Raw genomic sequence first — 25,892 nt, 5'->3', positions numbered from 1 at the left:
GTTAGTCATTGCTTCCTACAAAAACACAGAAAGCAATGACCGGGGCTATTTCAACCCACCAGATCCAGCCTCTTCTGACTGTCAAACCCACTCACACCAACATGTTAGAGCTCAGTTTACAGAACTGAGATGTTTGCTCCCAGAGAAGACTGTGCCCTTTCTTTGATCACTATCTCTGCTCTCCCAAGTAGCTTCCAACAGCCAAGCATAATGAGGTTCAGCAGTATCGAAAATGCTGGCACGCTGGAGTCATCTGTGCCCCAGAGAGACTGTTAATTCACCTCACGCTGCCATTAAGTCCCATGCTGTGGGACTGAAGATGCATGTTATACAATGCCTGTCACCACTTTCAAACCAGGATGTTTCAAGGAGTCAGAGTGTGTCCTGTCACCTCTTCCTCTCACAATGCTAATTAAGACTCTGCGCTCTGCAAACGCACAACACAGACAGAAGATATTGATGAATCTGATTTGTTGTTGCCCATAGGAGTTACAAAGGAGACCTTTGCAGTAAATGGAAAGTGATGCTGTTTGCTGGAGGGATGATACAGTATTTCACATGCTTGCTATGTCCCGAGCTCTTGCTGGAGGAGGGGAAGGGTTTAGCTCCCTTCCTTGATGCACAGTCCATAGTCCTGCTGCAGTTCCTGCAGCCGTGCATCTAGCTTCTGCTCGTGCCCCTGCAATCCTGGTTCCACCTGCCGCCTGGACGGGCTCAGGGAGGCCAGGGTCATTGCAGCTTGACTTGACCTGCTACAGCAAAAGGGCATTGACCACACTCTGCTCTGTCACCAGAAGTGACAGCACAAAGAAGCAGCAACCCTTTCCTCTACGGCCTCTCATAACATTTCTGCTTTAACTTTTAAGCATAAGAAGTGTGCCTCAGGATAAGCAGATCAACTGAGCAGAAACATCTTAATGTTAGAATTAATCCTGTGCTTTAGAAGCAAAACCAGATAACTGCATGCACATAAAACAGTTTCTCCTTTCTGCTCCTTGCTGTAATGGAAAAAGTAAAGTACTCAAGCAATAATTCCACAGCTTGGCTAGGCATTAACTAACAGCACTTTCTGTGTAACAAATACATGGTACTATGGATTGGTAATGGCACAGGAGATGGCTGATGCACTTATATGAAAGGAACTGGGCTACCAGCCAAAGTTTGAGTTCTACTAGTTATGTTCCCAACCAGTAGCAACAGGAATTAATTCCTGAATTGATGTGTGTGAGGATAGAAAAACAAAATATAACATAATGTGCAGAATCTGTGGGCTGTGTGCATATTAATCTATCTTTCTTCTATTGCTTTTCTTTATCTTTCTAGTTCTGAAAATTCATACAAGTCTTGAGTCACAAAACTGTTTGGAAGTGAAGCAAGCTATATTTACAACGCAACTCCTGTGAATGATATGGAAGATCCTACTTTTCTAGTGCTTTTGAGCCTGGCGCCTTTTAAAAGAGTTTCCTTCAGCAGTAGTTGGTTCAATCAGTATGCATGAAACAGCAGAACCATCGTGAAAAAACTAGATGCCCATATACTTTATTCCTGTAATGATTATGACATGAAACATGTTACTTGTAAGACTTTAAGATATTTTTCTTTATCTTCGTAAGTTTCTACCTGAAACTACCAGTAGCAAGCACTTTTAAGAAAATCTTCACTGCTGAGGTATAAGGAGCAGTCTAAGATAAAAAGCTGAAGCAGTGGCAGGAAATATTGGTTTGTGTAAAATACAGTTTTGAGACACCACACAAAATTTCCTTACAGGATTTTTTACTCAAAAATTAGGAAGATGTAAGGAAGTTCAAGTACTTGTCTGGTGGACATGATGGAACATAATAAAGGCCTCTAAATCCAATTAAATGGGTTCTTAAATGTTTGAGAAGTCTCATGCTGACAGACATCAAGACAGGAGTGACAACACAAGAAAGCAAGTCAGACAGAACCTCTCTGAAGAAGTGAGAAACCCTAATTTTAAATGAAGAGATATATTTTAAACTTAGACAAAGTTATGTTGGGGTGAAGTAATATGTATTTGAAACTACAGCTGCCATTTTCTAAACCTGCAGTATCACTTCCTTAAGGCTAGTAAGTTCACTTAGTTTTATTCCTCTATGATACCAAGAGACATTTGATGAAGTGTTGAGTCTTAAAATCAGTTTCTCCAAATAGCTGAGTTCTGCTGAAAAAACTAAAATTAAAGGCTTTTTAACTGTGACCCTGCTCTGGAAAGGCAGTTCAGCACATAAATAGTCTCACTGACCTTCAGCCTATGCTCTGCTATACACAGCTCTCTTGAATTTCTCTTTGGAATACATATACTGCTGAAATCAATGGGACTAGTTATAAGGATAATGATACAACTGCTTGTGGTATTTGTTTTAATGCTAAAGGACCTTGCACTATCTGCCATTATAGCACAATGCATACATAAGAAAATGGAAAAATCACGTAGGGAGAATAAGTACCATGTGCTGCACTGTTAAGGCAAACATCAATAAACTAGTGAAAGACCTGAGGAATGGTTTATAATAGTTCCTTCCACACCTGTGCTGCTGTTAAATACTAGCTCTTATTTGGATGGCAATTTAGTTTACTATTTAATGTTAATAGCTGTGTGGTTAGAAGTATAAATAGCGTAATTTCACTGTTGTGCTGTTAAACTGTATTTTGTTGTATTTAACTCCCTACATGTACAAAAGGTTGTAAAAGAACAGAGTGTAAAGGTGTGGCTATATGAGACTTCTGCTCACTGTCAAAATCAGTTTAAGAGGCTGCCACTGTCATGCTGCAATTCTTTGCTTTCTCACCATTCCCACACAATTCCTTAACTCCTTTGTTTCCTGACAGCCTAAGGTTCTCATTTTAAAACCTTCCTGAGATTATTCTTCTTTGTATTAGTTCTTTAGAATTATTTTTAAAGGGCATTGAAAATATCAAAGTCGCTATAAAGATCTGCTTAAGGAATCACTGACATTTACAGTTTTCATAAAAAATAAATTTTTCATTAGAACATTTGAAAATCACAATTTTTTGTGGAAAACTGTTTTCCTGCCCATCTTTTAAATAAATACCATTTGAAAGAACACCAACAGTCCTGCATTAAATTTATATAGGTGAAATGTCACATATGGATCTGACAACTGAATCCAATCTCTTCCATGAGATGCAGATTTCTTAATGACTCATAGAGATACACTGGTATCATTTAGCAACATCTAAATCTTTGCCTAATGCATTGCTTACCGTTCGAATAAGTGGCAGATTTATAGCTAAAATGATGGTTTTCTGTACTCAGAGCTCTCCCTTTCTCTAGCCATTTGATGCTAAGAGTATATTAATAAATATCCTTCATTGGAAGCATACTTAGTGATTGAACTCTGCATATGAAAAGAGGCAGGAGATCAACAACTGTCACATTTATCTTAGCAACATGGCGAAGGATTTCAACATCTAAGTAGCAATGAGACAAACTACGGATAATTTTGCCCTCTGTTTTCAAAATGGGCTTTGTTTTCTCTCACCATCAAATGATACTTTACAGAGGTCCTCTAGGGTTACATCTGGAATAAGGAAAATATGGCTGTAAGGATTTAATTTATCTTTAAAATACAATCCAGTATGTCATTCAGACAGGAAAGCAAGCCAGGGATAAATGTTTGATATAAAAATTTATGAAACATGAAATGGGCTTTAATAGTAAGTCTGTGAAGTCTTGAAACAATAGGTCTCTCTGGAGTGGCAGAGTCCTATTTTTACGGTACTTTGATAGGTCAGAAGGTCATAAAAGTGTTGGGTATGAGAAAAGAATTAAAACTGTAATTGAACATGGGTCATAAATCCATGAAGATTCAAAAGCTGCACTCTGGGTACTAATCCCTGCTGGGAAATGTTTCTATTTAGTTACACTGTAAAGGTTAATTATAAATACAATCTTGCATCTGCAAATCTCTGGTTTATTTTTCTTCTAAGATATGACTTACTGTTGACCTGATGTTATCCATCATTGATGATTATGTCTGCATTTTCCAGTAAAAATTGTTCTTCCCTTTTTTGATTAAATTAGACTGAGCTCAGATTTTGATTTATAAGGAGTAGCAATCCCTCATCCTTCCAGGACTGAAAATGTCCTCATTTAAGATCAGATCAGAAGATGGGGTGAAAGCCTTTTCTAATTTTGAGAGGAATCAAGTCTTTCTAGGCCAGTCACTACATTTCTGTTATTAATCATAAAGATGGATATGTATAAAAGAAGATATTTTTATATCTACACTAAAATTCTGAAAATTCTGCAGTGAAAAATGGCTTTTAATAAGAGAAAAGCAGAGAGAAATGTTAAAAGTGAGACCTCGTGGCTCAAAGACCCATTGCTTCCAGAGATTGCAAATATGAAGGGGCACTGAGGGAGCTAAGGCAGGTGAAAGGTTAAAACTCAAGAATCCCAGTTTCTCTTAATTTACTGTTTGGCAACTAACTGTATCATATTTAATGAAGCATCCATCTTTTGGGTATGATATACAAGATAGCATCCCTCTGGTAGTGCTTAATTACATTGAAAATAAAGCTACAGAACGGAAACCTCTTTGTTGATCCATACATAAGTTCTTGCAACAGTATGAAACAGCTGTCAGAAGACAGCAATAAAACCTAAGAATTTTCACACAAACCAGTATTTTATAGGAATACTGCTAAACCTGACAAGTAAAAATTTCATAACAGAAGAAATACACAATTAACATTACTGTATCACTAGTACTATATGTACTGTTCTGCCGCTCATGTGCATGCCTGTGAGCACTGTGTAGTAACAGCCATACAGTTCTTGCATCGCTTTTAATTATAAGCTATTAATATATTTATTTTCCATTTTTTCCTCATGTATTTCCAGAATAGTTCTAATTATCCTTCAGATTTTATTTTTGTCAGTGGTGATTTGGGAATTACACTGAAAATAAATTCCTGTTTCTTATGCCACAGTCCTAGAGAAACTAGGACACATGTAAAAGATGTCTCTAAATAAAGAGAATTCATATAGAGGGAAGGGTCCAAACCTCTGTCAAAATAATACGAATAAAGAAGCAGCATCCCCAATTGTCTTGGCAGTGCAGAAATGCAGAAGACTTACTTTCTAATGAAAATACATAAAGATTAAGACAAATCTGCCTCAAATTCTCACTCACAATTAATCACTTTCATGACTCAGAAATCACAGGAATAAAATATAAGGTGGATCCACTTTTCTGATAGATGCTACCGCAAAGTATAGATGGCCAGAGCTAACTTAAAAAAAGCTATCTGAAGGTTTCAAATTCAAGTGTCCTGGAGAACAATGAACTGTAATATAGTTAAGCAAAATATGTATTTCTGCGCATTTTAGCCTTCCGATTTTATAAAGCATCTTATATAGAAAGACCAATTAAAAGTAAATGCAGAGAAATTAATGCACACAAAAGAGACACAAATTTTATGTGTTTGCCTTCTTTGTAGACAGTTTAAACACTGTTTATAGATGTTAAGATTTTATTTTAAAATAATAAACTTCCAGTTCTCTGGCTAGGGAAATTAACTTTGAACATAAATTGCTGCATTCTGTGCAATTTCCACTGTCTGACTCTCTCATACTTGCAGATGTCTTTTACATAGGACATTATTCTTCAGTCCAAGAATAAAAAATTTCTCTCCATCCTAATTAGCCCTGAAAGAAAGCCTTTTCCCCTTCATGTGCCACAGTAGAAACCAAGTCTGATGAAGACTTCTGGGCAAAGGTGAAGGGTCTCTGCTTGAGGTCCATATATATTTTTAATGAGCTAATAAGAATTTCTTAAAGCAGAACCTGGTTTATCTGCTAGTTTCCCTTCTAAAACACAGGATTAATTCTAACAGTTCTGCTCGATCCATCTGCCGGTCCTGAGGTGCATTTATTAAAGTTACAGGGCAACAACAAACAAGATTTAACAACATCTTTTGTGTCTGTGTTGTACACCTGCAGAGCACAGTCTAATTAGCATTGTGAGAGGAAAAGGTGACAGGACACACTTTGACTCCTGAAGCATGCCGGTTTGAAAGTGATGACAGGCATTGCTGACCATGATGAACCCATTGTGAAACACGCATCTTCAGTTCCCCAGCACAAGGCTTGATGGCAGCGTGAGGTGAATTAGCTGTCTCTTTGGGGCACAGATGATTCCAACGTGCCAGCATTTTCCATACTGCTGAACCTCATTATGCTTGGCTGTTGGAAGCTACTTGGGAGAGCAGAGAAAGGGCACAGTCTTCTCTGGGAGCAAACATCTCAGTTCTGTAAACTGAGCTCTAACATGTTGGTGTGAGTGGGTTTGACAGTCAGAAGAGGCTGGATCTAGCGGGTTGAAATAGCCTGGTTATTGCTTTCTGTGTTTTTGTAGGAAGCAATGACTAATTATATCAGCCAGTAAAAGTGCAAATCCCTGTTCCTTATTTGGAGAGCATTGCTGATGGGCCACTTTTCCCTCTGTCAAGTAAATTACATTCCATTACTGAAGTTGCAGGGTTTGCTGATTTTTTTTCCGGTCTTTCCTTGACTTATTCCTACTCCTGCTTTCATAGCAGTGTGAGGATGTTCACTTCTCTAGTTCCTAGGAGTCAGCAATTAAGAAAACAAATGATTTCCTGACTCTTCAATTGTCTTCTCTGCTCATCTTATAGTAGATTAAATTTCACTGAAAGTCATCTTCTGCCCTGTGAAAGGCACAGGCACCCATGAGGCAGTCTGGGCTAGTATCTCAGCAGAAACTTCTAGCAATATTTCCATTTCTATAGGTAATCTATAGCACTTTTTTCCTTTCAGAGGTATGTGGAATATTCTTCTTCCTTATAGTTATAAAGCACCAGAGATCGAAACAGAATTTTCAAAGTGTAGGGATAAAAGAAAATTGGGTTTAAGTAAAATTAGAAACAGTTTCAATTTGATGACATTGACAGACTGTTTTGAAATAAGGTTTAGATAGGCAGATTGATGTGGCCTTTTGGAGATAAACCATGTATTATTTGGAAGGATTATTCAGTTTCCCAGTGCTTTCCCCTTGCATTGTGTTCACTTTTTACACCGTGTATTTAAATCCAAGCAAGATTTTATCAACTAGGATTTCACTGAAAGAGACTAAGTACCCAAATGGCTATGCCATTTCAACTCCAGTGCCTATAGCTCAAAGCTATTTTGATATCTAAAACCTCTTCAAGACAATTGGGAGTGATGTATTAAATAACTTGGTAAATCTAATTTTGGTTTCTCATCCTAACAAACTGTTCACATACACAATTGTGGCCATGTGCTATGTGCCCCCGAAGGCCCATTCACTTGAGCACAGCTATGCACACTGAGGAATAAACACCTCTGCCTCGGGTTTGATGAGGCAAGGAAGAATCTATGCTAAAATAGCAATAGTCTCCTACAAAAATAAAGGAAAAAAAGGTAAAAAATGAGAAAGACACTCGCAGACTTTCTTCCAGGAAATATACCTGTGCCTATACAGAAAGAAAAGGGAACATTTCTTAACAGACACATTTGAATGCCATGCACTTACAAGCAATTACAGAAAAGACTCCAAGTACTGTAATTCCTCTGGAGAGCCTTCTGTTACCGTCGAAGGTAATACATTGAATGTTCTCAAATTTGCCTTTTCAAAGGATCACTTACTCAAGGCAGGAGCTATCTTTTCCTCATAACTTTCTTAATGAATTACCTGATGCTGTAGAAAATATGTGATTAGATTTTACTGGGAGTTTTCTTTTATACCCGCTTTGGGTTTTACTCACCAAGTATAAGGCTATGCTGAAAAGATGTGCAGCAAAATGGCGGGCGTGGGTTACCTAAAGCACTCTGTTGAGGGTCGCCGCTGGCTCTGCACTGGCTGGGACACATGGCTGCCTGGTCCACCTGAGGTGAGAGACAGACAGTCAGTAAAGAGGCTCATATAAGCGAAACCACTTCTAATCTGGAAACTCTGAAGAAAAATAGAGGCATAACACACCCCCCACCCCAGCTGTTTACATGGTGTCATTGCTGCTGGGGAAGGGGAGAGTCTGGGCTGGAGAAGCTTTGAGGAGGGTGGATGTGGCAACAACCATCAGCACTATGGAAGATGAATTCCTGAGATCTGTGTGATTGTTCCTATCTGTCACTATCACAGACACGAGTTATCCCCTCACGATATGCCCACAACCTGTTCCCGCCCCTTCCGCCTCACGCTTTCCCGCCCGACGTTTCCCAGGACTACCGGCCCCAGCATCCCTTGCGGCGCCCTCCCGCCGCACCTGGCGGCCCCGAAGCGCGGGCCGCTGGGGCTTGTAGGCAGCTGCCGCCCCGCTGATGGCGGCCCTGGGGGGCCGGGGAGCACCGGCTGGGTTACCCGGTAGGGCAGGTACTGCCGGCTGCCCGGGGCGGAGGGAGCGACGCGAAGCAGCAGCACAGGGTGAGGGACGGGCCGGTAGCTGCGGGCAGCCTGGCAGGGAGGCTGAGGGGCCTGTGAGAGGCCAGCAGGAGGCTGAGGGGGTGTGAGGGGCTAGCGAGGAGGCTGAGGGGGCTGTGGGGGGCCAGCAGGAGGCTGAGGGGGTGTGAGGGGCTAGCGAGGAGGCTGAGGGGGCTGTGGGGGGCCAGCAGGAGGCTGAGGGGGTGCGGGGCTCTGGGGGGCTCGGCTGTGGTGAGCAGTGGAACGGGTGCTGAGGAGATTTTGCACGGCTGCCCATCTCCCCTTGCTTGTGATGAAAATATGAGATCTGAGTGGGTTGGGTTTGGGTTTTTACTTTGGGTTTGTTTAATGGTAGTGAGCACTTAGTGACTCCTGCTTGCCCTTCACCAGCCAGCTGGCAAGGGCTTTTTTCTCAGAGCAAGGCCAGCTCTTTGGATGATAGCTGGATGAGGAGCTACACTCTGCTGAAACACTGAATTTGAGAATGTTTTTTGGGGTGGTAAAAGCTTCAGGTAGGCTTTAGATGCCACAACTGAAATTAACAAGGATGTCTCCAGGAAGGGACACCCATTTTGGTAACTACCTGTCCTAGTTATAACAAGAGAAAGTCACTGAGCTCATGCTTTCATCTTGCATATTTTCTTAAAACCTCAAAATTTAATTCCTTATCTTTCCTCCTGAAAACCAGCTTCTTGGATGTCACCCTTTGCTAATTTATCTTACAGAGAAGTCTGTACAGTGCACTAGTTCTGGTGGATTCTTAGCGCTTGCTAAATATATGTTGACATTCTTGGGAGGGAGAACCAAGCACACAGCTATTATCCTTTTGATGCTCTGTAAGTGGAATGTTCCCAACTCTGTGCTGTTTCCTGTGGTTTCAGCATTACATGGGGGACAGTTTCATGCTGCAGTGATTTAAAATTTGTTGTTGACTGCTAAAAAGCCCCTTCTGCCTTTTTTGCAGCTGGGCTAAGTCATGAAGGCATTGGGAATCCCTCAATGCCTGTGACAGAATCAGGCAGCTGAGTGTCTTCCTGGAAAAGGATTGGAGCTTTAACGGAGCACGTCGGGATTGCAGCTGTTGCCATCCTGAGCCTATATATAGAAACACTACTCCACACACATGTGGGAGACAACTGTATTTCCTGGCAGCACAACTGAAATTTGTAGCAGCTTTTTGTCATCTCTTGAGACTCAGTTACTGCAGGAGTACTTGGGAGTCTGCTTCAGAGTTCTTAGGTTAAAGGTGGAATTTCATTGAAGTATGTAGTTGAAATGTTTACTCAGACTGTTTGCCAGGGGTGCGTATATTTCTGATCTGAATGAGGAGGGTGAGAGAAAAAAAGAGGAGACTGGCAGTGCAGGAGGATGTGGTGACCAGTGCTAATGGAAAGTTGTCAATTCACATCCTGTGCCACTCTACTGTTGTCACTTTAGGAGGAAATTCTGGTGCAATTTTGTGTGTGCCTCACAAATAGGCTAATGACTGGAAATACGATTTTAGACACTTTTTTTTTTTTTAAGTCCTGTGTTCATGAATTCTTCCATCGTATTTGACAGAACTATGACTGTCATTGTGCATATGATTTGCTGTATGCATTTAAAAATGTGTAAAATAAGGAAGAATCACAGCTATTTCTCTACTAAAAGCCCAATGAAATTTCTTCCTACTGCTTTACCCAGTTCTTTGTGTAATGTGTGCTGAAGGTCTGCAAGGTAGCTAGGGTTGTATCACCCCGGTTCTAAAGTAAAACTACAGAATGATCCTAAAAATTAAAGAACAGGAGAATCTTGGTCTTAGGAGAACTCTCAGTTTAATCCACTCCTAGTCCCAGGCTGGGCATGCAGCTCTGCAATTCACAGTTGTGGCTTTGTATCTCTGTACAGTTACAGATTTTAAACTCCTTGTAGTCAGCATTTCTTTTTCAGTTATATTTGCTTTGCACTTGAAACAACATCAGTTACATGTTGACTGATACCACAGCATGGGCAGCACTGGGGAAAAGAACTGGAATTATTAGACACTGTTAACTGCTGAGGGAAACAAGGGACAAAACAGAGCTCAGCTGCTCGGTGCAGTAACACATAGCTTCCCTTATCTTTTCTATTCCTAAATGACGCATCCTCAATTCAGAAAGGGACGTGAAAGTCTGCCAGGTGAAGGAACAAGGAACCAAGCACAGTGTGGAGCTGGAAAATGTGGTGAATTTGAACCATGCTTGGAGAAGGGCCTTTGACCTCCGTGAGAGACCAGGCATGCAAGGACTGTCACAGCAGACTGCCCAAGAGCATGCTTTATATACTGCTGGGACACTGGTGGCGCAGAAGAAACTTGCTTTCCTGGAGTTGCCTGTGCATCTAGTAGCTAAATAAAAAATTATGTGAGTGAGCTGTATAGTAAGATAAGAAGCAATTGCAGCTGGGAAGGTCTAGGCTTGCTGCTCTTCACAACTGCCATGCTTAACTGTCGAACTGAGTGTTTCATAACAATTGATGCCATATTAAATGGTATGATGTCATATTACCTCAAGCTGAAATAGTCTCTGCCTAATCCTTCTGGGGCAACTATGCATATTCCTTGTGCTTTTGGAGATTACTAGTTTCCACAGTTTTCACTTACTTAATTATCTGTCTTGATGTAGAATTAAAAAAAGTTCCTGAACTGGTCTAGCCAGGTGTCGGGAAGCATGCTGGGAAATTGTATGACTCTTGCAGACAACAATGTAATAATTAAAATATGTTATTTGCATTACAAATGGCAGTAAGCCATTACAATGGCAAGCCCCTATAAGCTGTAGCCAAGATACATTCCTCATCAAGATATGTTCCTCATCTAGTTGTTATGTGGTGTCATACAGCCTGATTTTGGGCGTGATACCACTCCAGATGAACCTGTGGTCTGGTGCCGGGATTTGTGGACCCGCATGCCAGGTATTTTACACCATGCAGAACAGAACCTTTCTAAGAATTTGCCTGTTCTACACTATAGGGCATTTTTTCTCCTTTCCAAGAACGGTAGCGTGTATTCTCTAGGTTCTTTGGTGCAGCTTGATTGTATTGGGAAGTCAAGCTAAGAACTTGCTATAGGGGCCATTCCTTATTGCTGCATTTCTTTCCTTATGCCATGAAGCTGGTGCTTGGGTATCTTGACACAGGATGACTATTCAAGGGTGCAGGAGGAGGCTGACACCTCTGTGATCACGTTACTTACCCTGTGGTGTGGCTCTGTAGCAGGTCAAGCTCATCTTTGCCTGGGCTACCATGGCCTGCCCAACCTTCCACCGTCTCCTTGCCCTTGTCGTGTGTTTCCACCCTGTTCCTTCCCCCAGTGCCTGCAGTTGTGTGGTCAGGTTTTGCGCAGATGGAGGACACTGTCACATCTTTGTCCTGCCAGGCCTGACTGGTTCCCTGGTGTGTCCTCCTTGCCAGCACATGGGAGAGGGCAGGAAGAGGTTGCTGGGCCAAGCAGAACTGTGTTAGGGACTTGAAGCTGCAGCCAGAAGAGCTTGTACTAAATGCTCATGCAGATCCTGGCTGTCACAGAGACCTGCAGAATGCTGCCCTCCCAGTATGTTAATAATCCATCAGAAATGCTGCTTCTTTCCAAGTGGTGCTGGAGCCAAAAGGGATCAAAAAAATTGGTGTATACTATTACAAAAAAACCAAACTTGCCTGTGCCTTGCTTTGTGTGGATAGACTGATGGGGTAGATTAGAAAGCTGTCCTGATCACTTTAACTTTCTGCTTTGATTATTTTCCAGCATCTAAACTTTAGGTAGACAGATAAATAATTACCACAGTGTATAGGTGTAAGGTAGAGATATTTCAGTCATTTTTACTTAGTCTTCTAAGGAAATGAGGCTTATTTTCTTTCATTACCTGTATCTCTCTATGCATACCGTACTTTTTAACCCATGACCAGTTTCAGTTAAGTTGAGAAAAAAGTAGTGATCTCAAGGATAAAATTTTGTCAGAAGAGATGATGAAGAAGAGAAAAGCAGCATTATTACATAGCCCTTACTAGGCAGCAGAGAAGCTACACAGAAGACACCCATTCTGAAGCCAAATGCAGAGCAAATGCCTCGGTAGGAGTTTATTATTAGCCCTTATATTAGACCTACTATTATACTTTATTAGACATCAGAGGATCTCATTATAAGGCATGAAATAATAGGGGGAAAAAATATTACCTCTTCTTATGGAGCTAATAGGCTAAATTCTGTATAAACCAGAAGTCACTGCTTTTGCATATGGAGCACCTCACTGAACTTAGAAAAGGGAGGCTGCTGGTTTCCTTTGGTGCAGTGGTAATTTGAATGTTTCTGATTTGCTTTGTTAATTTGTGTTTCCCTTGCTAGGAGGAATTATTGCTATGTCACTCTGTGACTTGTATGGTTGTGTTTGAATTTGGCTGGAAACCACAGTGAGGAGCAGTAAAAAGAGGTTTAGAAATTTAATCATGTGGGCAGCATGATCAAGAGACTTGTAAAAAAGAGTCCAGCCCCTCTGGTACAGGGTGCTATGGAGGAGAGTCTCTTTCCCACTTTTCAGAGTGAGATCTTTGAATGCTTTCTCCATGCATCTGTAATCATGTGTCACAGTGTCTCACCAAATGTAGCAGTATGGTTTTGCCTGGTTTTGTTATTTTTTGTATGTGTGTTTTGTTTTTTGTTTTGGGTTTTTTTTAATCTTGAAGACTTTCTTCTCTGCGTGGGGAAAAGTATCTTAAAGCACATAAGCTATATCTGCCTTAAGAGGTAGGGATTTTAGCCAAATCTTGTATTCTGACTGATGCTGTACACATCTGATTACGAATTGTGAAAGGTATTCATGAGTTCTTATTTCCCCTTGAGGTAAGGAGCTGGGAAAAGCAGCAGGAGTGGCTGCTCAGAAGAGAATGCCTGAGGGCTTTACATACCACCGTCCAAGATCTGCTTACAGCATCACATTGGGAATGGATTCTGCTTATCCCAACGTTTTATTGCTGTGAAACAGCCTGTTCTGCACTACCACCTCTCTCTTTCACAATGGCGCTCAGCTGTCAGGTAAAAACTTTTTGTAGCTGTTAGAACTAAAGCAGACTGAGACAAATCTCAATTTCTGCATTGTTTCAACCTAGGGAGTTTGTTATTGAATTACGAACTCAATGTTTGTGGAGAATTATTGAAAAGAATGAAAACACCTGTACGGTTTTGCACTTGAGAACGGCAGAAGTACTGACACGAGTTTTCCTGGCTTTATGTAAATGTTTTTTTGGAGGGGATTTAGAGAGCACAGAGGTGACAGCCCTACCTTTAGCTGCCTTGGTAATGGGTGCTCTGCCACTGCATCTTGCTGAAGGATTCAAAAGAGGCTGATCCACCTAGCAGGGAAGGTGAATAACATGTAGTAGGGATGCTGGCCACCAAGAACGTGGACACTGTGGTAGTCAAATATTGTTTTTCCTGTGTATAAGTTATTTTTCACCAAGATTTTCATGGGGGGAAAAAAACAAACTAAAAATCTCCTTGTCCCACCACAGCCCTCCATGCTCGGTTGAAATATGTAGCTGAGAAAGTCTGGTTGAAAGTAGAAACTCCTGGGGTAAGAATCCTGCAGCAGTACTCCAGGGCAATTATATTTCACATTTGATGAATTCATTCTGTAGACCCCAACCTAGGTTATATTTTCCATGATGTAGTATCTCATCCAGCTGGGGAGATACACTTCTGTGGTAGATCTTAGCTCTACAGGAGAAGGGTGGGGCATGTCACCTACTGCTGCCAGGGGCAGTGGTTTACCATTTCTGAATTTTCTGTGGAAAGTGGACAGTTTTAGAACAGAAAACTTTATTAAAAGGTTGGGGGAGTAGGTCAGTGTTTACTAATGGATCAGCTCAGGCTGTGTTTGGTAAGAAAGGGAAAAAGAGGGTGAGGCTCAGATGTCTTAAACATTACTTGTGGCATATTCTCCCAAAATAAAGCTGATTCGTATTTGGAAATGATTTGACTGCAGGGAGATGGTTTAGAACATAATATACTATGCAGATTTCTACCTAATTTATTTGTCCAATTAGATCATTAAAATGCCTCAAGCATTTGTGGCTTGGTTTTATTTTGTAGCATTTTTAAGAGAAACTCAGCATCTTTTCCTTGCAGAAATCTTGTCCGCTTATTCTCCACTCTGGGGTTTCTGGATGAGGATGATTAAGGTGTGTATATGGGTTGGGAGAAACTGATGCAGAGAAGACTGGGAACTGTTTGAAAGTGGTATTAATCAAAGGTTGCAGGAGGTGGTGGCTTCACCAGAGACTTTCCTGTGACATATTAATTGAACTACATTTTTGTGGCTACTTAACTCTGACGCTGTATTTTTGCGGCTACTTAACTCTGACACTGTATTTTTGCATGGACATTAAATTGCACCTTGTTAGAACTTTGGCAGCCTGCATTGTAAGTCCCACGAAAACAGAGATATTTTTTTAGATTTTAAATTAGGGAAGGTACTAATTGTAAACATTTTTTGCTGGTTGCCCTAGATGTATTTCAGCCTTATATCCTCCTCCCTACCTGCAGTTCTTCAACTCTAACTTTGTACAGATTATCAAATTAATGCTGTCATGAGAGTGTGGTACTGAGCCAGACCATGGCTGTCCTTGTTGCATAATGCAGATAGCTTAGGCCAGGGGAGTTTTTAGCAATAGTGAAGAAGGGGTGGGGTGTGGAGGACACACTCTGTAATTGAGGTTCAAAGCTAGTTGTTTCTGCTTCTCAATCTGTACATGAGCTGTTCAGCTGCTACAGGCAGAAGTGGTAGGAAGCATCTCTCACCTAGATGTTTTATCATCAGGGAGAAGTGAAAAGGTAAGTTCTACTTTTTATAGAACTGATTCTTTTAAAAGTCTTTCCTCAAAGTGGCTTGGCAATACATTTGATGATAAGAGGCTTAAGTATAACATAGGTATGGTAAAAACTCCATGTAATGTACAGAAATGTGATGGCTATATTAAGAATATTGCTAAAAGTAGTTAATGCTTCTGTAGTTAAGAACTATTATTATCTGGTTTATCTTACCTGTCAGGCAGAAAAGAGGTGGGGAAGCTATGGAAGTAAAATGGAAAAGGTGAGGCAAATTTTTTCTACAAACTTTGGGAAGTAGCTTTTGTTAGGGTAAAATCCCACTCTATATAGGTTTTTGAAGTTGTATTTAATTTCTGTGGAATAAGTTTTTTTCCACAGATCTTGACACCACCGGAAGTTCTTAACTTCCCAACTAAAAAGTAAGGAACCATCGTTTTTGTTTTGTCTCCTCTTACTTACCAAGTGTCAGGAAGCACTAGTAACTGAAATAGTTCTGTTTTCCCTTTACCCCTCCAGTTCTGCATTCTGGTAACTATATAATGTGACACTCAATAATTATTAGCATTAATTTGAACACAGAGCTTTAAAATAATTCTTTATGTTTTCATTCTGGCAACAAATCAAGTCAACCTCTGTTGCAGAAGCAGCTGGATAATCCGTATATGGTTTCCTTTTATTGTAGTTCTGTATGTGTGGTGTTCTCCATATTCCCAGTTTGTATTCCAGGAGCAACTGAGGCATTACATAGAAGTCAGTCTGTAGTAGCAGAAATCAGAATTCTAGCTAAGTTCTGTGTCAAAATTCATGTGTGGTGAAGGGGAGAGGGCTTGAAGTGCTTTTTTGGATTAAGCTGCTTCAACAGTGTCTTAATGCAGTGCAAGGCAAAGTTATGAAAGTAGAGTTTGGCTTGGAGAACAGAATTGCAGCAATTATTAGGTAACTAATTTCTGGAAAAAAGATATTGTGGAAACTCCATTGCAAATAATGGTGCCCACTACACAGTGGTCTAAATTGGACCATCATGTTCAGCACTGAGTATAGGAAAGGAAAAAGGAATACAAATGAAGCCTTTTATGGGACAGGGTAAAAGAATGACTCATGCTAGTCTGTTACCATCTGATCACGTTTCAGGCTTCAAAATGTATTTGTGATCTTGGAATTTTAGATCTCTTGGTTTTTTAAAACATAATTTACTAAAAATGGTGAGTATGAACAAACCAAGTAGCATGGAGTTGCTGCCCTTATGATGTTTTTATATATATTTTTGCTTTTCTTTTGTAAGGTTTCTATTTCTGCTAACTATACTTTATTTTAATAGGGAAGGCTTTCAGAAGCAGCACAAAGCTGAAGATGGATATTAAGAGCATGAAGAACTATCTGTATTGGCTGTACTGCCAGTTTGAACTGATCACCTGCAGCTATCTCATGGAGCCCTGGGAAAAACTGCTTTTCTATACCTTCAACATTACTATGTTAGTTATGCTATTATACACCGCTTACATCTTTGTCCCTGTCCACGTTAGCATGGCTTTTCAATTCTTCTTGCACTTATTTGGAAACCAACATGAAAATACTGTTTCTGTCGTGAAGTAACATCGTCAACCTGACACTGACTTTTGGATCAACAAAGTGTTTTTCTTAACACTCCGTTTTTGTTTAGAAACAGGTTCAGTGTGTGTGCAAACACTGTTTTATTCTGCAGTATCTTTTAATGTTCTTCTGTATTCTGGGACTCTCTGACAGCAAATTATTTTGCCAAAACAATTGAAATCCGTCCTTGTTTTTATTGTTTGACTGACTGCTTCTTAAAGAGCTTTCCATTTTAAAGACTGGCTGGAGTTAGGAGGCTGGATTTGGTACAGAAACAACCGTGCTGCATATTTTGTTATTCCAGGGAGAGCTGCTCTGATACGGAGTTTTCATCTTGAGAAAGTACATGGCATGCCTTTGTTCTTGTCTGCCTTACCTTTGCTGACAGGAGAGATGTGTACAAAAAAGGTTTTGCACAATGCTGTACAACTATAAACTGCTTCTCTAAGCTTGGTATGTATGTATTTATAGAATGATTTTGTTATTTATGTACTTTCCTCAGTTATTTAATACAATTAATTACTTGACTGGTTCATCATCATTATGGAAACAATGCAGTTGATTTATTAAAAATGTGGGGATTTACTTCCATGAAAATTTATAATAAAATTCTCATATTCTTAGACTTTATTAAAAAAAGCGTGCATATCATATACAGAACATGAAAATACATATTCAGTTGTGGAAGGACCATTTCAGTTGAAAAACAATAAAAAGCCTGCCTAAAATACAATGTCTCTCCTTTTTTCCTAAACCTCTCATTTCCCCTCTTTTACCTCCTTTTATACTCTACCTGTTGAGTAGTGTCTGAAACATGAACTCTTGAGACTGCAGACTTTGTAATTAATGTGCTGTAATTGGTTTTATTTCAAAGTCTGTGTTTTTTTAAACTTCAGCCTTAGAAACACGAGATACCTGCACTGCCAATTTGCTACAGCAGCCATTGGCAGGAGCTGGCTAGAGATGAAGCACCAGTACGATGAACCCGGGAACTAGAATCCGTGTTGTGTATCATCACAGAAGAAGAACAGAGTAGTAGCAGGTGGCTTGCAGGGTACTATAAATGCAGCTTTCCTCCCACCCACACAGAGGTGAGTTTTCTTACGTCTTTCGAGCACAGAGATGCTACTAGAATGTCTTCTTTAAGAGAATAGGATGTTATTAGTAAGTGGCAATCAAACGACTTACAAAATGAGATTTTGTCATAGACAGTGATAAAACAAAGACACTAATTACGTAATCTGTCATGTCAACATGAGATCCAGTTACTTTCCCAGTTTATAACCTGGGGGAAATATATAGGATATGAAAATAGTTTATTTGGGAAAATGAAGGCCACTGTGCTTAAACTTACAAGGCTTTGGATGGTACCCAAAGTAATCTCTTAAGTCTGCAAAAACAACAAAAAAATCTATTTAATACTTTCAGATTAGAACCCAGTTGTAAGTTTTATTGAAGTAATATAATGGCTTATGTAGTAAATATCTTACATTTGCCTGTAGCAGCTTTTGTGGTCATTATGTGTGTTGCATTTACTGATGTTTAGGAACAGAAGAGGGAAACATAGTATTGTAATGTCAATTATTAGACTGTTTATGAAGACAATTTTGTTTCAAAACTGTCAGTCTATAATGTAGAAAAGAAAATGCAGCGTTTCACATTATATGTGCTGGAGAGACGTGCACATAACACACCGTATACTTGCGAAGAAAAGCTCAGTGGATAAACAGGCCACCATAACTATGTTTACACTAAACTATAGTAGACTACTATACACATACATCCAAAGTATTTGTCGACATTCAGGAATCTGACATCAGCCTGGAGACTAGGAACTCTTACCCTGGGTGTGTTTTTGTTTATTGCCGCCCTTTCCCTGTCTCTCCAGCACAAACCTACTGGGTGTTTGTTGTGGTTGCCTGAAGCGCCTGCTGCCTCTTTTGCAACAACCAATGCAGGCTTGTGCCTGGTGAGCTGCCCTGTTGGCATGCACCACTTCTTCGGCAAGGACCAGCTCCTGGGTGTCTGCCTGCGACAGTGTCATTTCAGGTCTTCATGCTGTCCCACAGCAGCAGGGATCCCAGCTCAGCTGCATGAATCAGAGAGCCAGGAAAGCACCAAAACCCAAAGGAGGGCACAAGGGGCTAAGTGGCAGCTGACACCCCCTCCCCCAACTTCTCGATTAACTTCACTCATCACAGTCTTTTCCCTGCCTATCATCAAGTCTCTCATCTACAGGAGAGGATTTAAAATAACTACATTCAAACTCTACCTTGCAATTTCAGTTTTGAAACACAAACCTGTGCAGGCAGATTCCCCACGGGAAGCTGTGCTCTGACCAGCAGCCCGAGGTGTTGAATTGACAGAAGGCAGCTGTGGCTCCCGATGTGCTAATGCTGGCCCTGTGCATGCTCACCCAGCAATGTAAATTTGATCAAAGTCAGGCACTGGTATAATTTGGAGTGTATCAAACCAGCCATACGCTTGGTATGTTGATCCCAGCTGTGTGAGAACAGATGCTATCTGCTGTAGAATAGTCTACTTCAACAGTCTGCTTCAATATTTTTCAAGATTTTTTTCAATCAGCAGAGTTTGTACTGGCTCAGCAGCCTGCACTGAGTAGCCACAATATTTGTTTTTCGAACTTGATGATAAGTGCTGCAAATTAGATTTATTAATATGTGGCCAAAGCAGAAAGTACTTCAAGAAGAATACGAAAGAAATTGAGTATTCCGGGCAGTTCCTGCCTGCACACCCTTCTTAGGACACTTGCACTAAGTTCAGTTCCCTGTGACTTCTTGCTAGCACCAGTAGCATTTCCATCGCACTTTGCCTAAGTTTCTTGCACAACCAAAACAAGCAAAGTTTTTCACACATTCTCGCATAGCGAGGCCAGCCATCTACACTTTTTGCAGAGACACTTAGAGCATACACACAAATAGGAGGCTGGTTGTTAGCCACTGGAAAGGCTGGTTAGTCTTCTAAACATTGTCAGAAGATCTGCTTGCTCAACAGGAGTATCAAATCCTTAACACCAATGCCTGACGCATGAGATAGCTACTAATTCACCCAGCTGTCTTCCACTGTCCATGTGGGCTGAGCACTGGGGTGTGTGCGTGGGAGAAGAGATGTTGGCTGCAATTGCTGTTTGCAGGGTTTTATCAATCAGATGCATAAATAAGATCTCCTGGGCTTGTTGACCACAGCGTATGCTCATATAGGCAGTCTGTGCTGCTTAGTGACCTTCTGTCAAGAAGGAAATTATGGCATTTGCAAACATGTACTTAAACATGCAGTCTTAATTTGACAAAGTTCACTTCTGACATATTACCAGCCCAGTACTCTTAACATCATTTCCACTCTCCACCTCTGTGAATACATGTGACTTCCTGGTCCACACGCGTTTATACAGGGGAAATTTGTGTCACTGCAGTACTATACATTAAAAAGGAAGGAGAGAGTGACACGGAGCACCATTCAGATCACTGTTTCACTGACTTTTTAAAAGGAATTTCATCTTTAAATCGCACAACTTAGCAACACTGGTTCAGCAAGAGTTGAAACTAAAGGACAAAATAATAAACAACTAAAATAAAACTGCTCATGCTGTTCACTGTGAAGTGTTGGATCTTTACAGCTATAATACATAACGGTAGATTCACAGCATCATCATTATGAAGGTTTATTATTGTAGTACTTTTACAGCTTCTCTCTCATTAAACTATAATCTTTATTTTATTGATCCAAATAATTTAAACTTCCTAAAGGCAATGAAGAAGATGATTTTGTTCACATGGAACCGTACCCCCTCTGCTGCTGATTACTTCTAACAGATTCTAGAGAACTAAGGTAAGTTCATGCTCCTTGTTGTTATTTTTATTGTTTCGCTACTATGATGTATGCATGTTGTCTATGCTATTTACAACTGAATGTAATTGGAGTTCTTATCTTACCTATTCATTATCTGACTTGAAAATCCTGTTTCTGAGATGAACTTGTCAGCACTCAATAGCCTTTGCGTCCCGCAGAACATACTCCTTCTTATCTTGCATATATTTGTTTAGAGCAATGTTGAGTTTTACAGCAGATGTTTCTTTTTACAAAGCTGACCTTAAATTACTCAGTCCTGCTTGGCTGAAACTTTCCAACTTTCCTGCTCAGCTGAAACTACTTCATGCAACAGCTTAGTTATAGCCTGCTTTGTTACAGGAAATTACTTCTTCCTATATTGGTGACACTTCTGGCATACAGTGTAAATACTATATAGAGTAGTATTTGCATAGTAATTTTTCTAGATATTTTTCAGAGGGGCAAAGGTGAGAATTTGAAAATATGAATGTTTGCCTGCTAATGCTTCCCTGAGGAGACCAGGGCTTTGATTCTTTTCCTCTCTGCAGCATCTATAGCTTCTCACTCACCTCACTGACTTTCACACTTCTCCTTCTGAACTGCCTGCCCTGTCCAGGGAACAGGAATGAGAAGCACAGCTGAGGGTACCCAGAGAAGTTCTCATGGATCTTACAACTGCAAGACTCTAAAATGTTTTCCCTTCTTATGTAGCTAACTTGGGTAGGATTTATTTTTGTTTGAACAGAATGTATAAGAAAAAAAAAACCAACATTATCGAATAACCTAGTATTTCAAAAGGATATTTCTAGAAAGGCAAGAGCTAACTTTTTATGTGTAATGGGATTATTCTTGGTTTGGTTTGAAGGCTATAGAAAATGCATATAAGAATATTGCCTGTTCAGCTTACACACTTAATAGGCGGTTCATAATCTTATACTGCAGGCTTTCCACTATTTATCTGCTGTTTAAAACTAGAGGCACCAGAGCTCCTAGGCATCCATCTAAAAGGGGAGATGTGATAGCTTTGCCAGTGAGAGGAAAGATTTGTATCCAAAGCTCTAAGACAGGGCAGGGCAAAGGGCTGCACCTACCTGTTACTTCCCCACCTTATGATCGGTGTGTAGCATCCCATCTATGAATCTGAAATATCTGTTAATACTTCAGGGAGGAGCATGATTAAAACACCTGGTCTACATGGTGCACAAGCACCACAAGTCCCTCAGCAAGCCCTCTCCCATCCCCTGGGGCAGCAAGCCCATTTGGGCTGGAAAGGGGTGTCCAAGCAGCAGAGGAGCACACTGGGTACAAACCAATGTCAGCCTGCAGTCAAAGCGTCGTCCCAGGCTGTTGGTGGGTCCCAGCCCTTCCTTCAGCTCTAGTTTGGAGGGGCACAAGCTTACCTGGAGGCAAGTGAAACCTCTTTGTTTCTTTCCACTTGTGTGTTGCATGTGGAGGCTATAGAGTGTCACCCAGAAATTAAAATATGCTGTTGAGAAGCACCTGTATTTTTTAGAAAGCTGGTTAAATTGAAATTAAAACCCCAAAAATGCCCCCCCCCAACCCCCCCAAGCATTCATATCCTGTAACAACCTTTCCTATTGGAAAGCCTTATCTGAAGATATTCAAGGCTGCTTTCAAATGTACATCTATGCATGGCTAATAACGAGGTGATGCATTAAAAGCCAGTATAACACTTGAACTTGACCTTTATTTTTAAAATATTTATTATAAACCTACATTAAAACTTTTGGTTTTGAGATTAATCTCGAAATGTGTATCTCACACCCTGTCAGAGTGCAGGGAATTGTGTGTGATCTCAACTGCACCAGATATTACTGACCTATCCTCTGAGTATGTAATATGACACTTCAAGTTTCTCACTGTACGCTGCCTGTCAGTGACACTTATAGAGGCTTTATGTCTGTATTACAGGAAGTGATATTAAAAAGTCAAATAGAGAAAACCTGGAGTAGCTAGGAATACCCGAACTTTTGCAAAGCATTTTAACTCAGGGTGACCTTGTTACAGAGTGGGAAAGCTGCAACAATAGGAATCCTTCCAAGAGACTGTGCCAGGCTGAAGATCACTGGCTTCGGGAAAGAGCAAATTCAGGCAAAGAGGAAACCGTGGTAAATGGGTGAGTTATATATGGAGTTCAGAGGCTGCCAAGGTTAAACGGCAGCTGTCTCAACATTGTCACAATTTGGACTGAAAAGAATTCCTTTTAAATCCTACGTGGAGTATACACATCCTTTTGCTGGATCTGAGTCTTTGGCAATACCAGCCACCTGCTAGAACACAGAGTTCAGCACATGGGTGTGGGAATGGGCACCGAAGCCTGGAGATGCTGGAGGGCTGAAGGAGCAGCTGGCCCCAAGAGCCAGCTGGAAGAGCAGCCCGAGTGCTATTGCTCTCATCAGTGCCTGTACAAGCACTCCCGCTGAGCTGGCTCCAGCATCCCCTTTCTCAGTGCACCAGCTTCTGCAAATCCTCTGCTTTAGGACTAGCTCTTCGCCTGCTGCGTTGGGAACCTGCACACCTACCTCTGACTGACGCTTCCATCAGGGAACCTCAGATCTGGACAGTGCAACACAAAGTACCAGAATGCCCCCCCTCCTCAGGGGATTTGGGCCTCCTAAAGGACCTGATTCTGGATGATTTTCAATATGATCATTTACCTTTAAGGAAAAATCTAAAACCTGGGTCTTCAAATAGCTTTGAGGGTTTTCTCTTCTGCTGCATTCATACAGGCTTAAATAAGTCAGGCTTTCATATATGAGCATAAATTCATTTCAACGGTCAGTTAAAAATTGCAGCCTGTTGTATCTCAGATCCGGCCTACAAAAAAGTATGAATTAACAAAGACCTACATTAATAACAAAGGTGTTAATCATAACTGTTACAGCCCACGCAACCTGAAGTCTCATCATGCTAAGTGGTATACAAACAACCTGACGAATTTACAGCTTAAATAGTTACCTTCTATCTTACAAAACTTGTCAGTGAGCACAGATTATTTTAAAATAGTCTTTCAAGTCTTTTCAGTCCTTGGCACATCTGAAACATTTTCTTAGTTGATATGAAAAGGTACATTAGATGAGGATTTGTCTCATACATACTTGTTTCATTTTATAAAGTTGAATATTCCAATTACACAAAAGCACTTATCTTTCTTTACAGTTCTGCTTTGTTTTTCATCATGGAACTGAAATCCTGACAAGTTTTAAACTTCATCTCCTGTTTCTTGCATGTCTTAACCAGGTTCCCACCCTAAGGTTATGATGAAGGTGAAGTACAGAAACGTCGGTAAATTCTGAAGGCAGCAATAGTCTTTGCTATGCAACTACGTTCTGGAATGAGCTACAGCAAACACTGCCAAAATCACTCTGAAACCCCACACGAGTCTCAGCCCTACAGTTTGCTGTTCTGGGAGAATGCAGCTATAATAAGCTGCCCTGGCAGAGCACAAGTAGAGGCAAATCTGCGGCAGAAGGAGCAGTTTGCTAGGAATAAGTCCTTTAACATCAAGATCAAAGCAGATTTTTTCTTAGCTTAGGCTGGTGCTATTTTAAACTGAAATGAAAATATTAGGAACTACATCGGCATAAACAAGTTTTTCAGAGTTTATAGCTATCTTTTCTTTAGAGCAGCTGAACAGACTATTGGGGCTGCTCACATGAAGGAACAGTGACATCAGGTGGACTATCACATTAATCACAGGCACTTCCCAATTTTTCTATGGCAACTTCTACAGAAGAACGGGCAAGTGCCAGCCACTGTGGATGGATGCCTCCTGGCCAAAGAAAGACCTGTGCCTCTCACCAAGATGTCACAGCCTTTCAAGCAAAGTGTATTTGGCCATTCCTAGAAAGATCCTTACAACACACCTGGCAGTTTGGTTCCATCTTGAGCACATTGCAGTTACCAAAATGAGTCTGCCTAGCAGTACTTGCCCATCAGATTCTCAACAGTTTGATTGCAGGCAGCATCTCCTAGAATGGACCATACGCTTCTCTCTCAGCAAAGGTCAGCAGTGCATTGCCCCACAGCTCCTAAACCCACACTGAGAGCAGCCAGGGACAGATGTGAGGAGCAGAACTGATACAGGAATTAATCTAAGGGCAGATTTATTTAGGGCAGAGAGAGATACGCATCTGCAGATTCACATTTTTCCCCTAAGTGGTCTGAGAGGATGAACACTGTCTCAAATATGCAGGTTTCCCCAAAATACGTTCCCTGTTTGGAAGTGGTGTCTCCTTCTTTCCCTCCACCGTAACTGCAGCACCCTGACAGAGGAGAGGCCGAGAGCGCTGGGACTGTTTAGCCTGGGGAGGAGATGGCTCAGCGGGATCGTATCCATCTGTATCAATACCTGCGGAGAGACAGTAAAGATGGAGCCAGGCTTTTCTTAGTGGTACCCTGTGAAAGGATGCTCCCCCAGCCACAATCCAATCAACCAGCGCACATTATATGCTACTCTAACTTCTTTAAGAAAATATTTATGACACAATATTTCCCTGTAATTCCCTATATTTGAGCTACTTCTAAGCGCAAAAGAGACTAAACCAGTATCGATTCTATTAAGAACACCCCATCAGATCAGTATCTCAACGACAACCAATGCATACACTACTTCCTCCTCAGCTTGTAATTTCCCAGAATTGGCACAGAAGCAGTCCTTTTTATATGACAAAGGTAAGTTGTCTGGCACAATTGTAACAGTATTTTCCAGTAAGTATTTCACCTGAATAACTTCTGCCTGAACCATATTTGGGAACCTCTGTAGTTACGTAAGAGAATCTACTAACAGATTTTTAAAGCAGTTGAAGGTGAAATGATCATCCTTAAGTTTTTCATCATTAGTATACAACAAGACTTTTTTCTATAGAAAAAAATTTCAAAAAGTAGTCCTTGCATACCCACTCACCTCTTTCTGTGCATTTCTTTCCCTCAACCCTCCAGCTTTCATGCTATAAGGTTTGACTTATGCAACATAACCTCCACCATTTTCTGTGGACAAAACTTTCAGACAGTTATTATAAGTTCTGCAGTTCTCCCATGACAAATTATTTTTTTTTTATACAAGAACTTTGAATTTCAATAAAATGATCTAGAATCACAGTAACACATCAAGAGCTCAGGGGAGCTACCGCACACTGTTCACTACA

The 25,892-nt window shown here is 40.8% G+C and overlaps 1 protein-coding gene across 6 annotated transcripts; it reads left to right on the top strand.

Annotated features, from left to right (window-relative positions):
• The first annotated feature begins 8,279 nt into the window (after nt 1-8,279).
• On the top strand, nt 8,280-17,597 carry LOC106112065 (serine palmitoyltransferase small subunit B-like). Of its 6 annotated transcripts, none has more exons than XM_055817533.1 (4): nt 8,333-8,450; nt 13,305-13,491; nt 14,584-14,636; nt 16,604-17,597. In XM_055817533.1, exon 4 carries the CDS (start codon nt 16,636-16,638, stop codon nt 16,876-16,878), a length of 243 nt encoding a protein of 80 aa, XP_055673508.1. In that variant the 5' UTR covers nt 8,333-8,450; nt 13,305-13,491; nt 14,584-14,636; nt 16,604-16,635; the 3' UTR covers nt 16,879-17,597. The 6 variants fall into 6 exon arrangements, with proteins under 6 accessions (XP_055673506.1, XP_027634041.1, XP_055673508.1 ...); XM_027778252.2 differs by having other exon boundaries at nt 14,584-15,288; XM_013294303.3 differs by lacking the exon at nt 14,584-14,636.
• The last annotated feature ends 8,295 nt before the right edge of the window (nt 17,598-25,892 follow it).

This window comes from Falco peregrinus, chromosome 12 (genome assembly GCF_023634155.1).
Source record: "Falco peregrinus isolate bFalPer1 chromosome 12, bFalPer1.pri, whole genome shotgun sequence".
In the NCBI taxonomy this organism is placed as follows: domain Eukaryota; kingdom Metazoa; phylum Chordata; class Aves; order Falconiformes; family Falconidae; genus Falco; species Falco peregrinus.
This window is presented reverse-complemented; position numbering and strand designations above follow the sequence as displayed.

What these genes read in the sequence shown, in the direction of transcription:
- LOC106112065 (XM_055817531.1), top strand. Translation starts at nt 8,348, where the DNA reads ATGGCGGCCCTGGGGGGCCGGGGAGCACCGGCTGGGTTACCCGGTAGG. An exon ending in ACGCGAAGCAGCAGCACAGG is followed by an intron (nt 8,451 to 16,603) that starts GTGAGGGACGGG and finishes TTATTTTAATAG; the next exon opens with GGAAGGCTTTCAGAAGCAGC.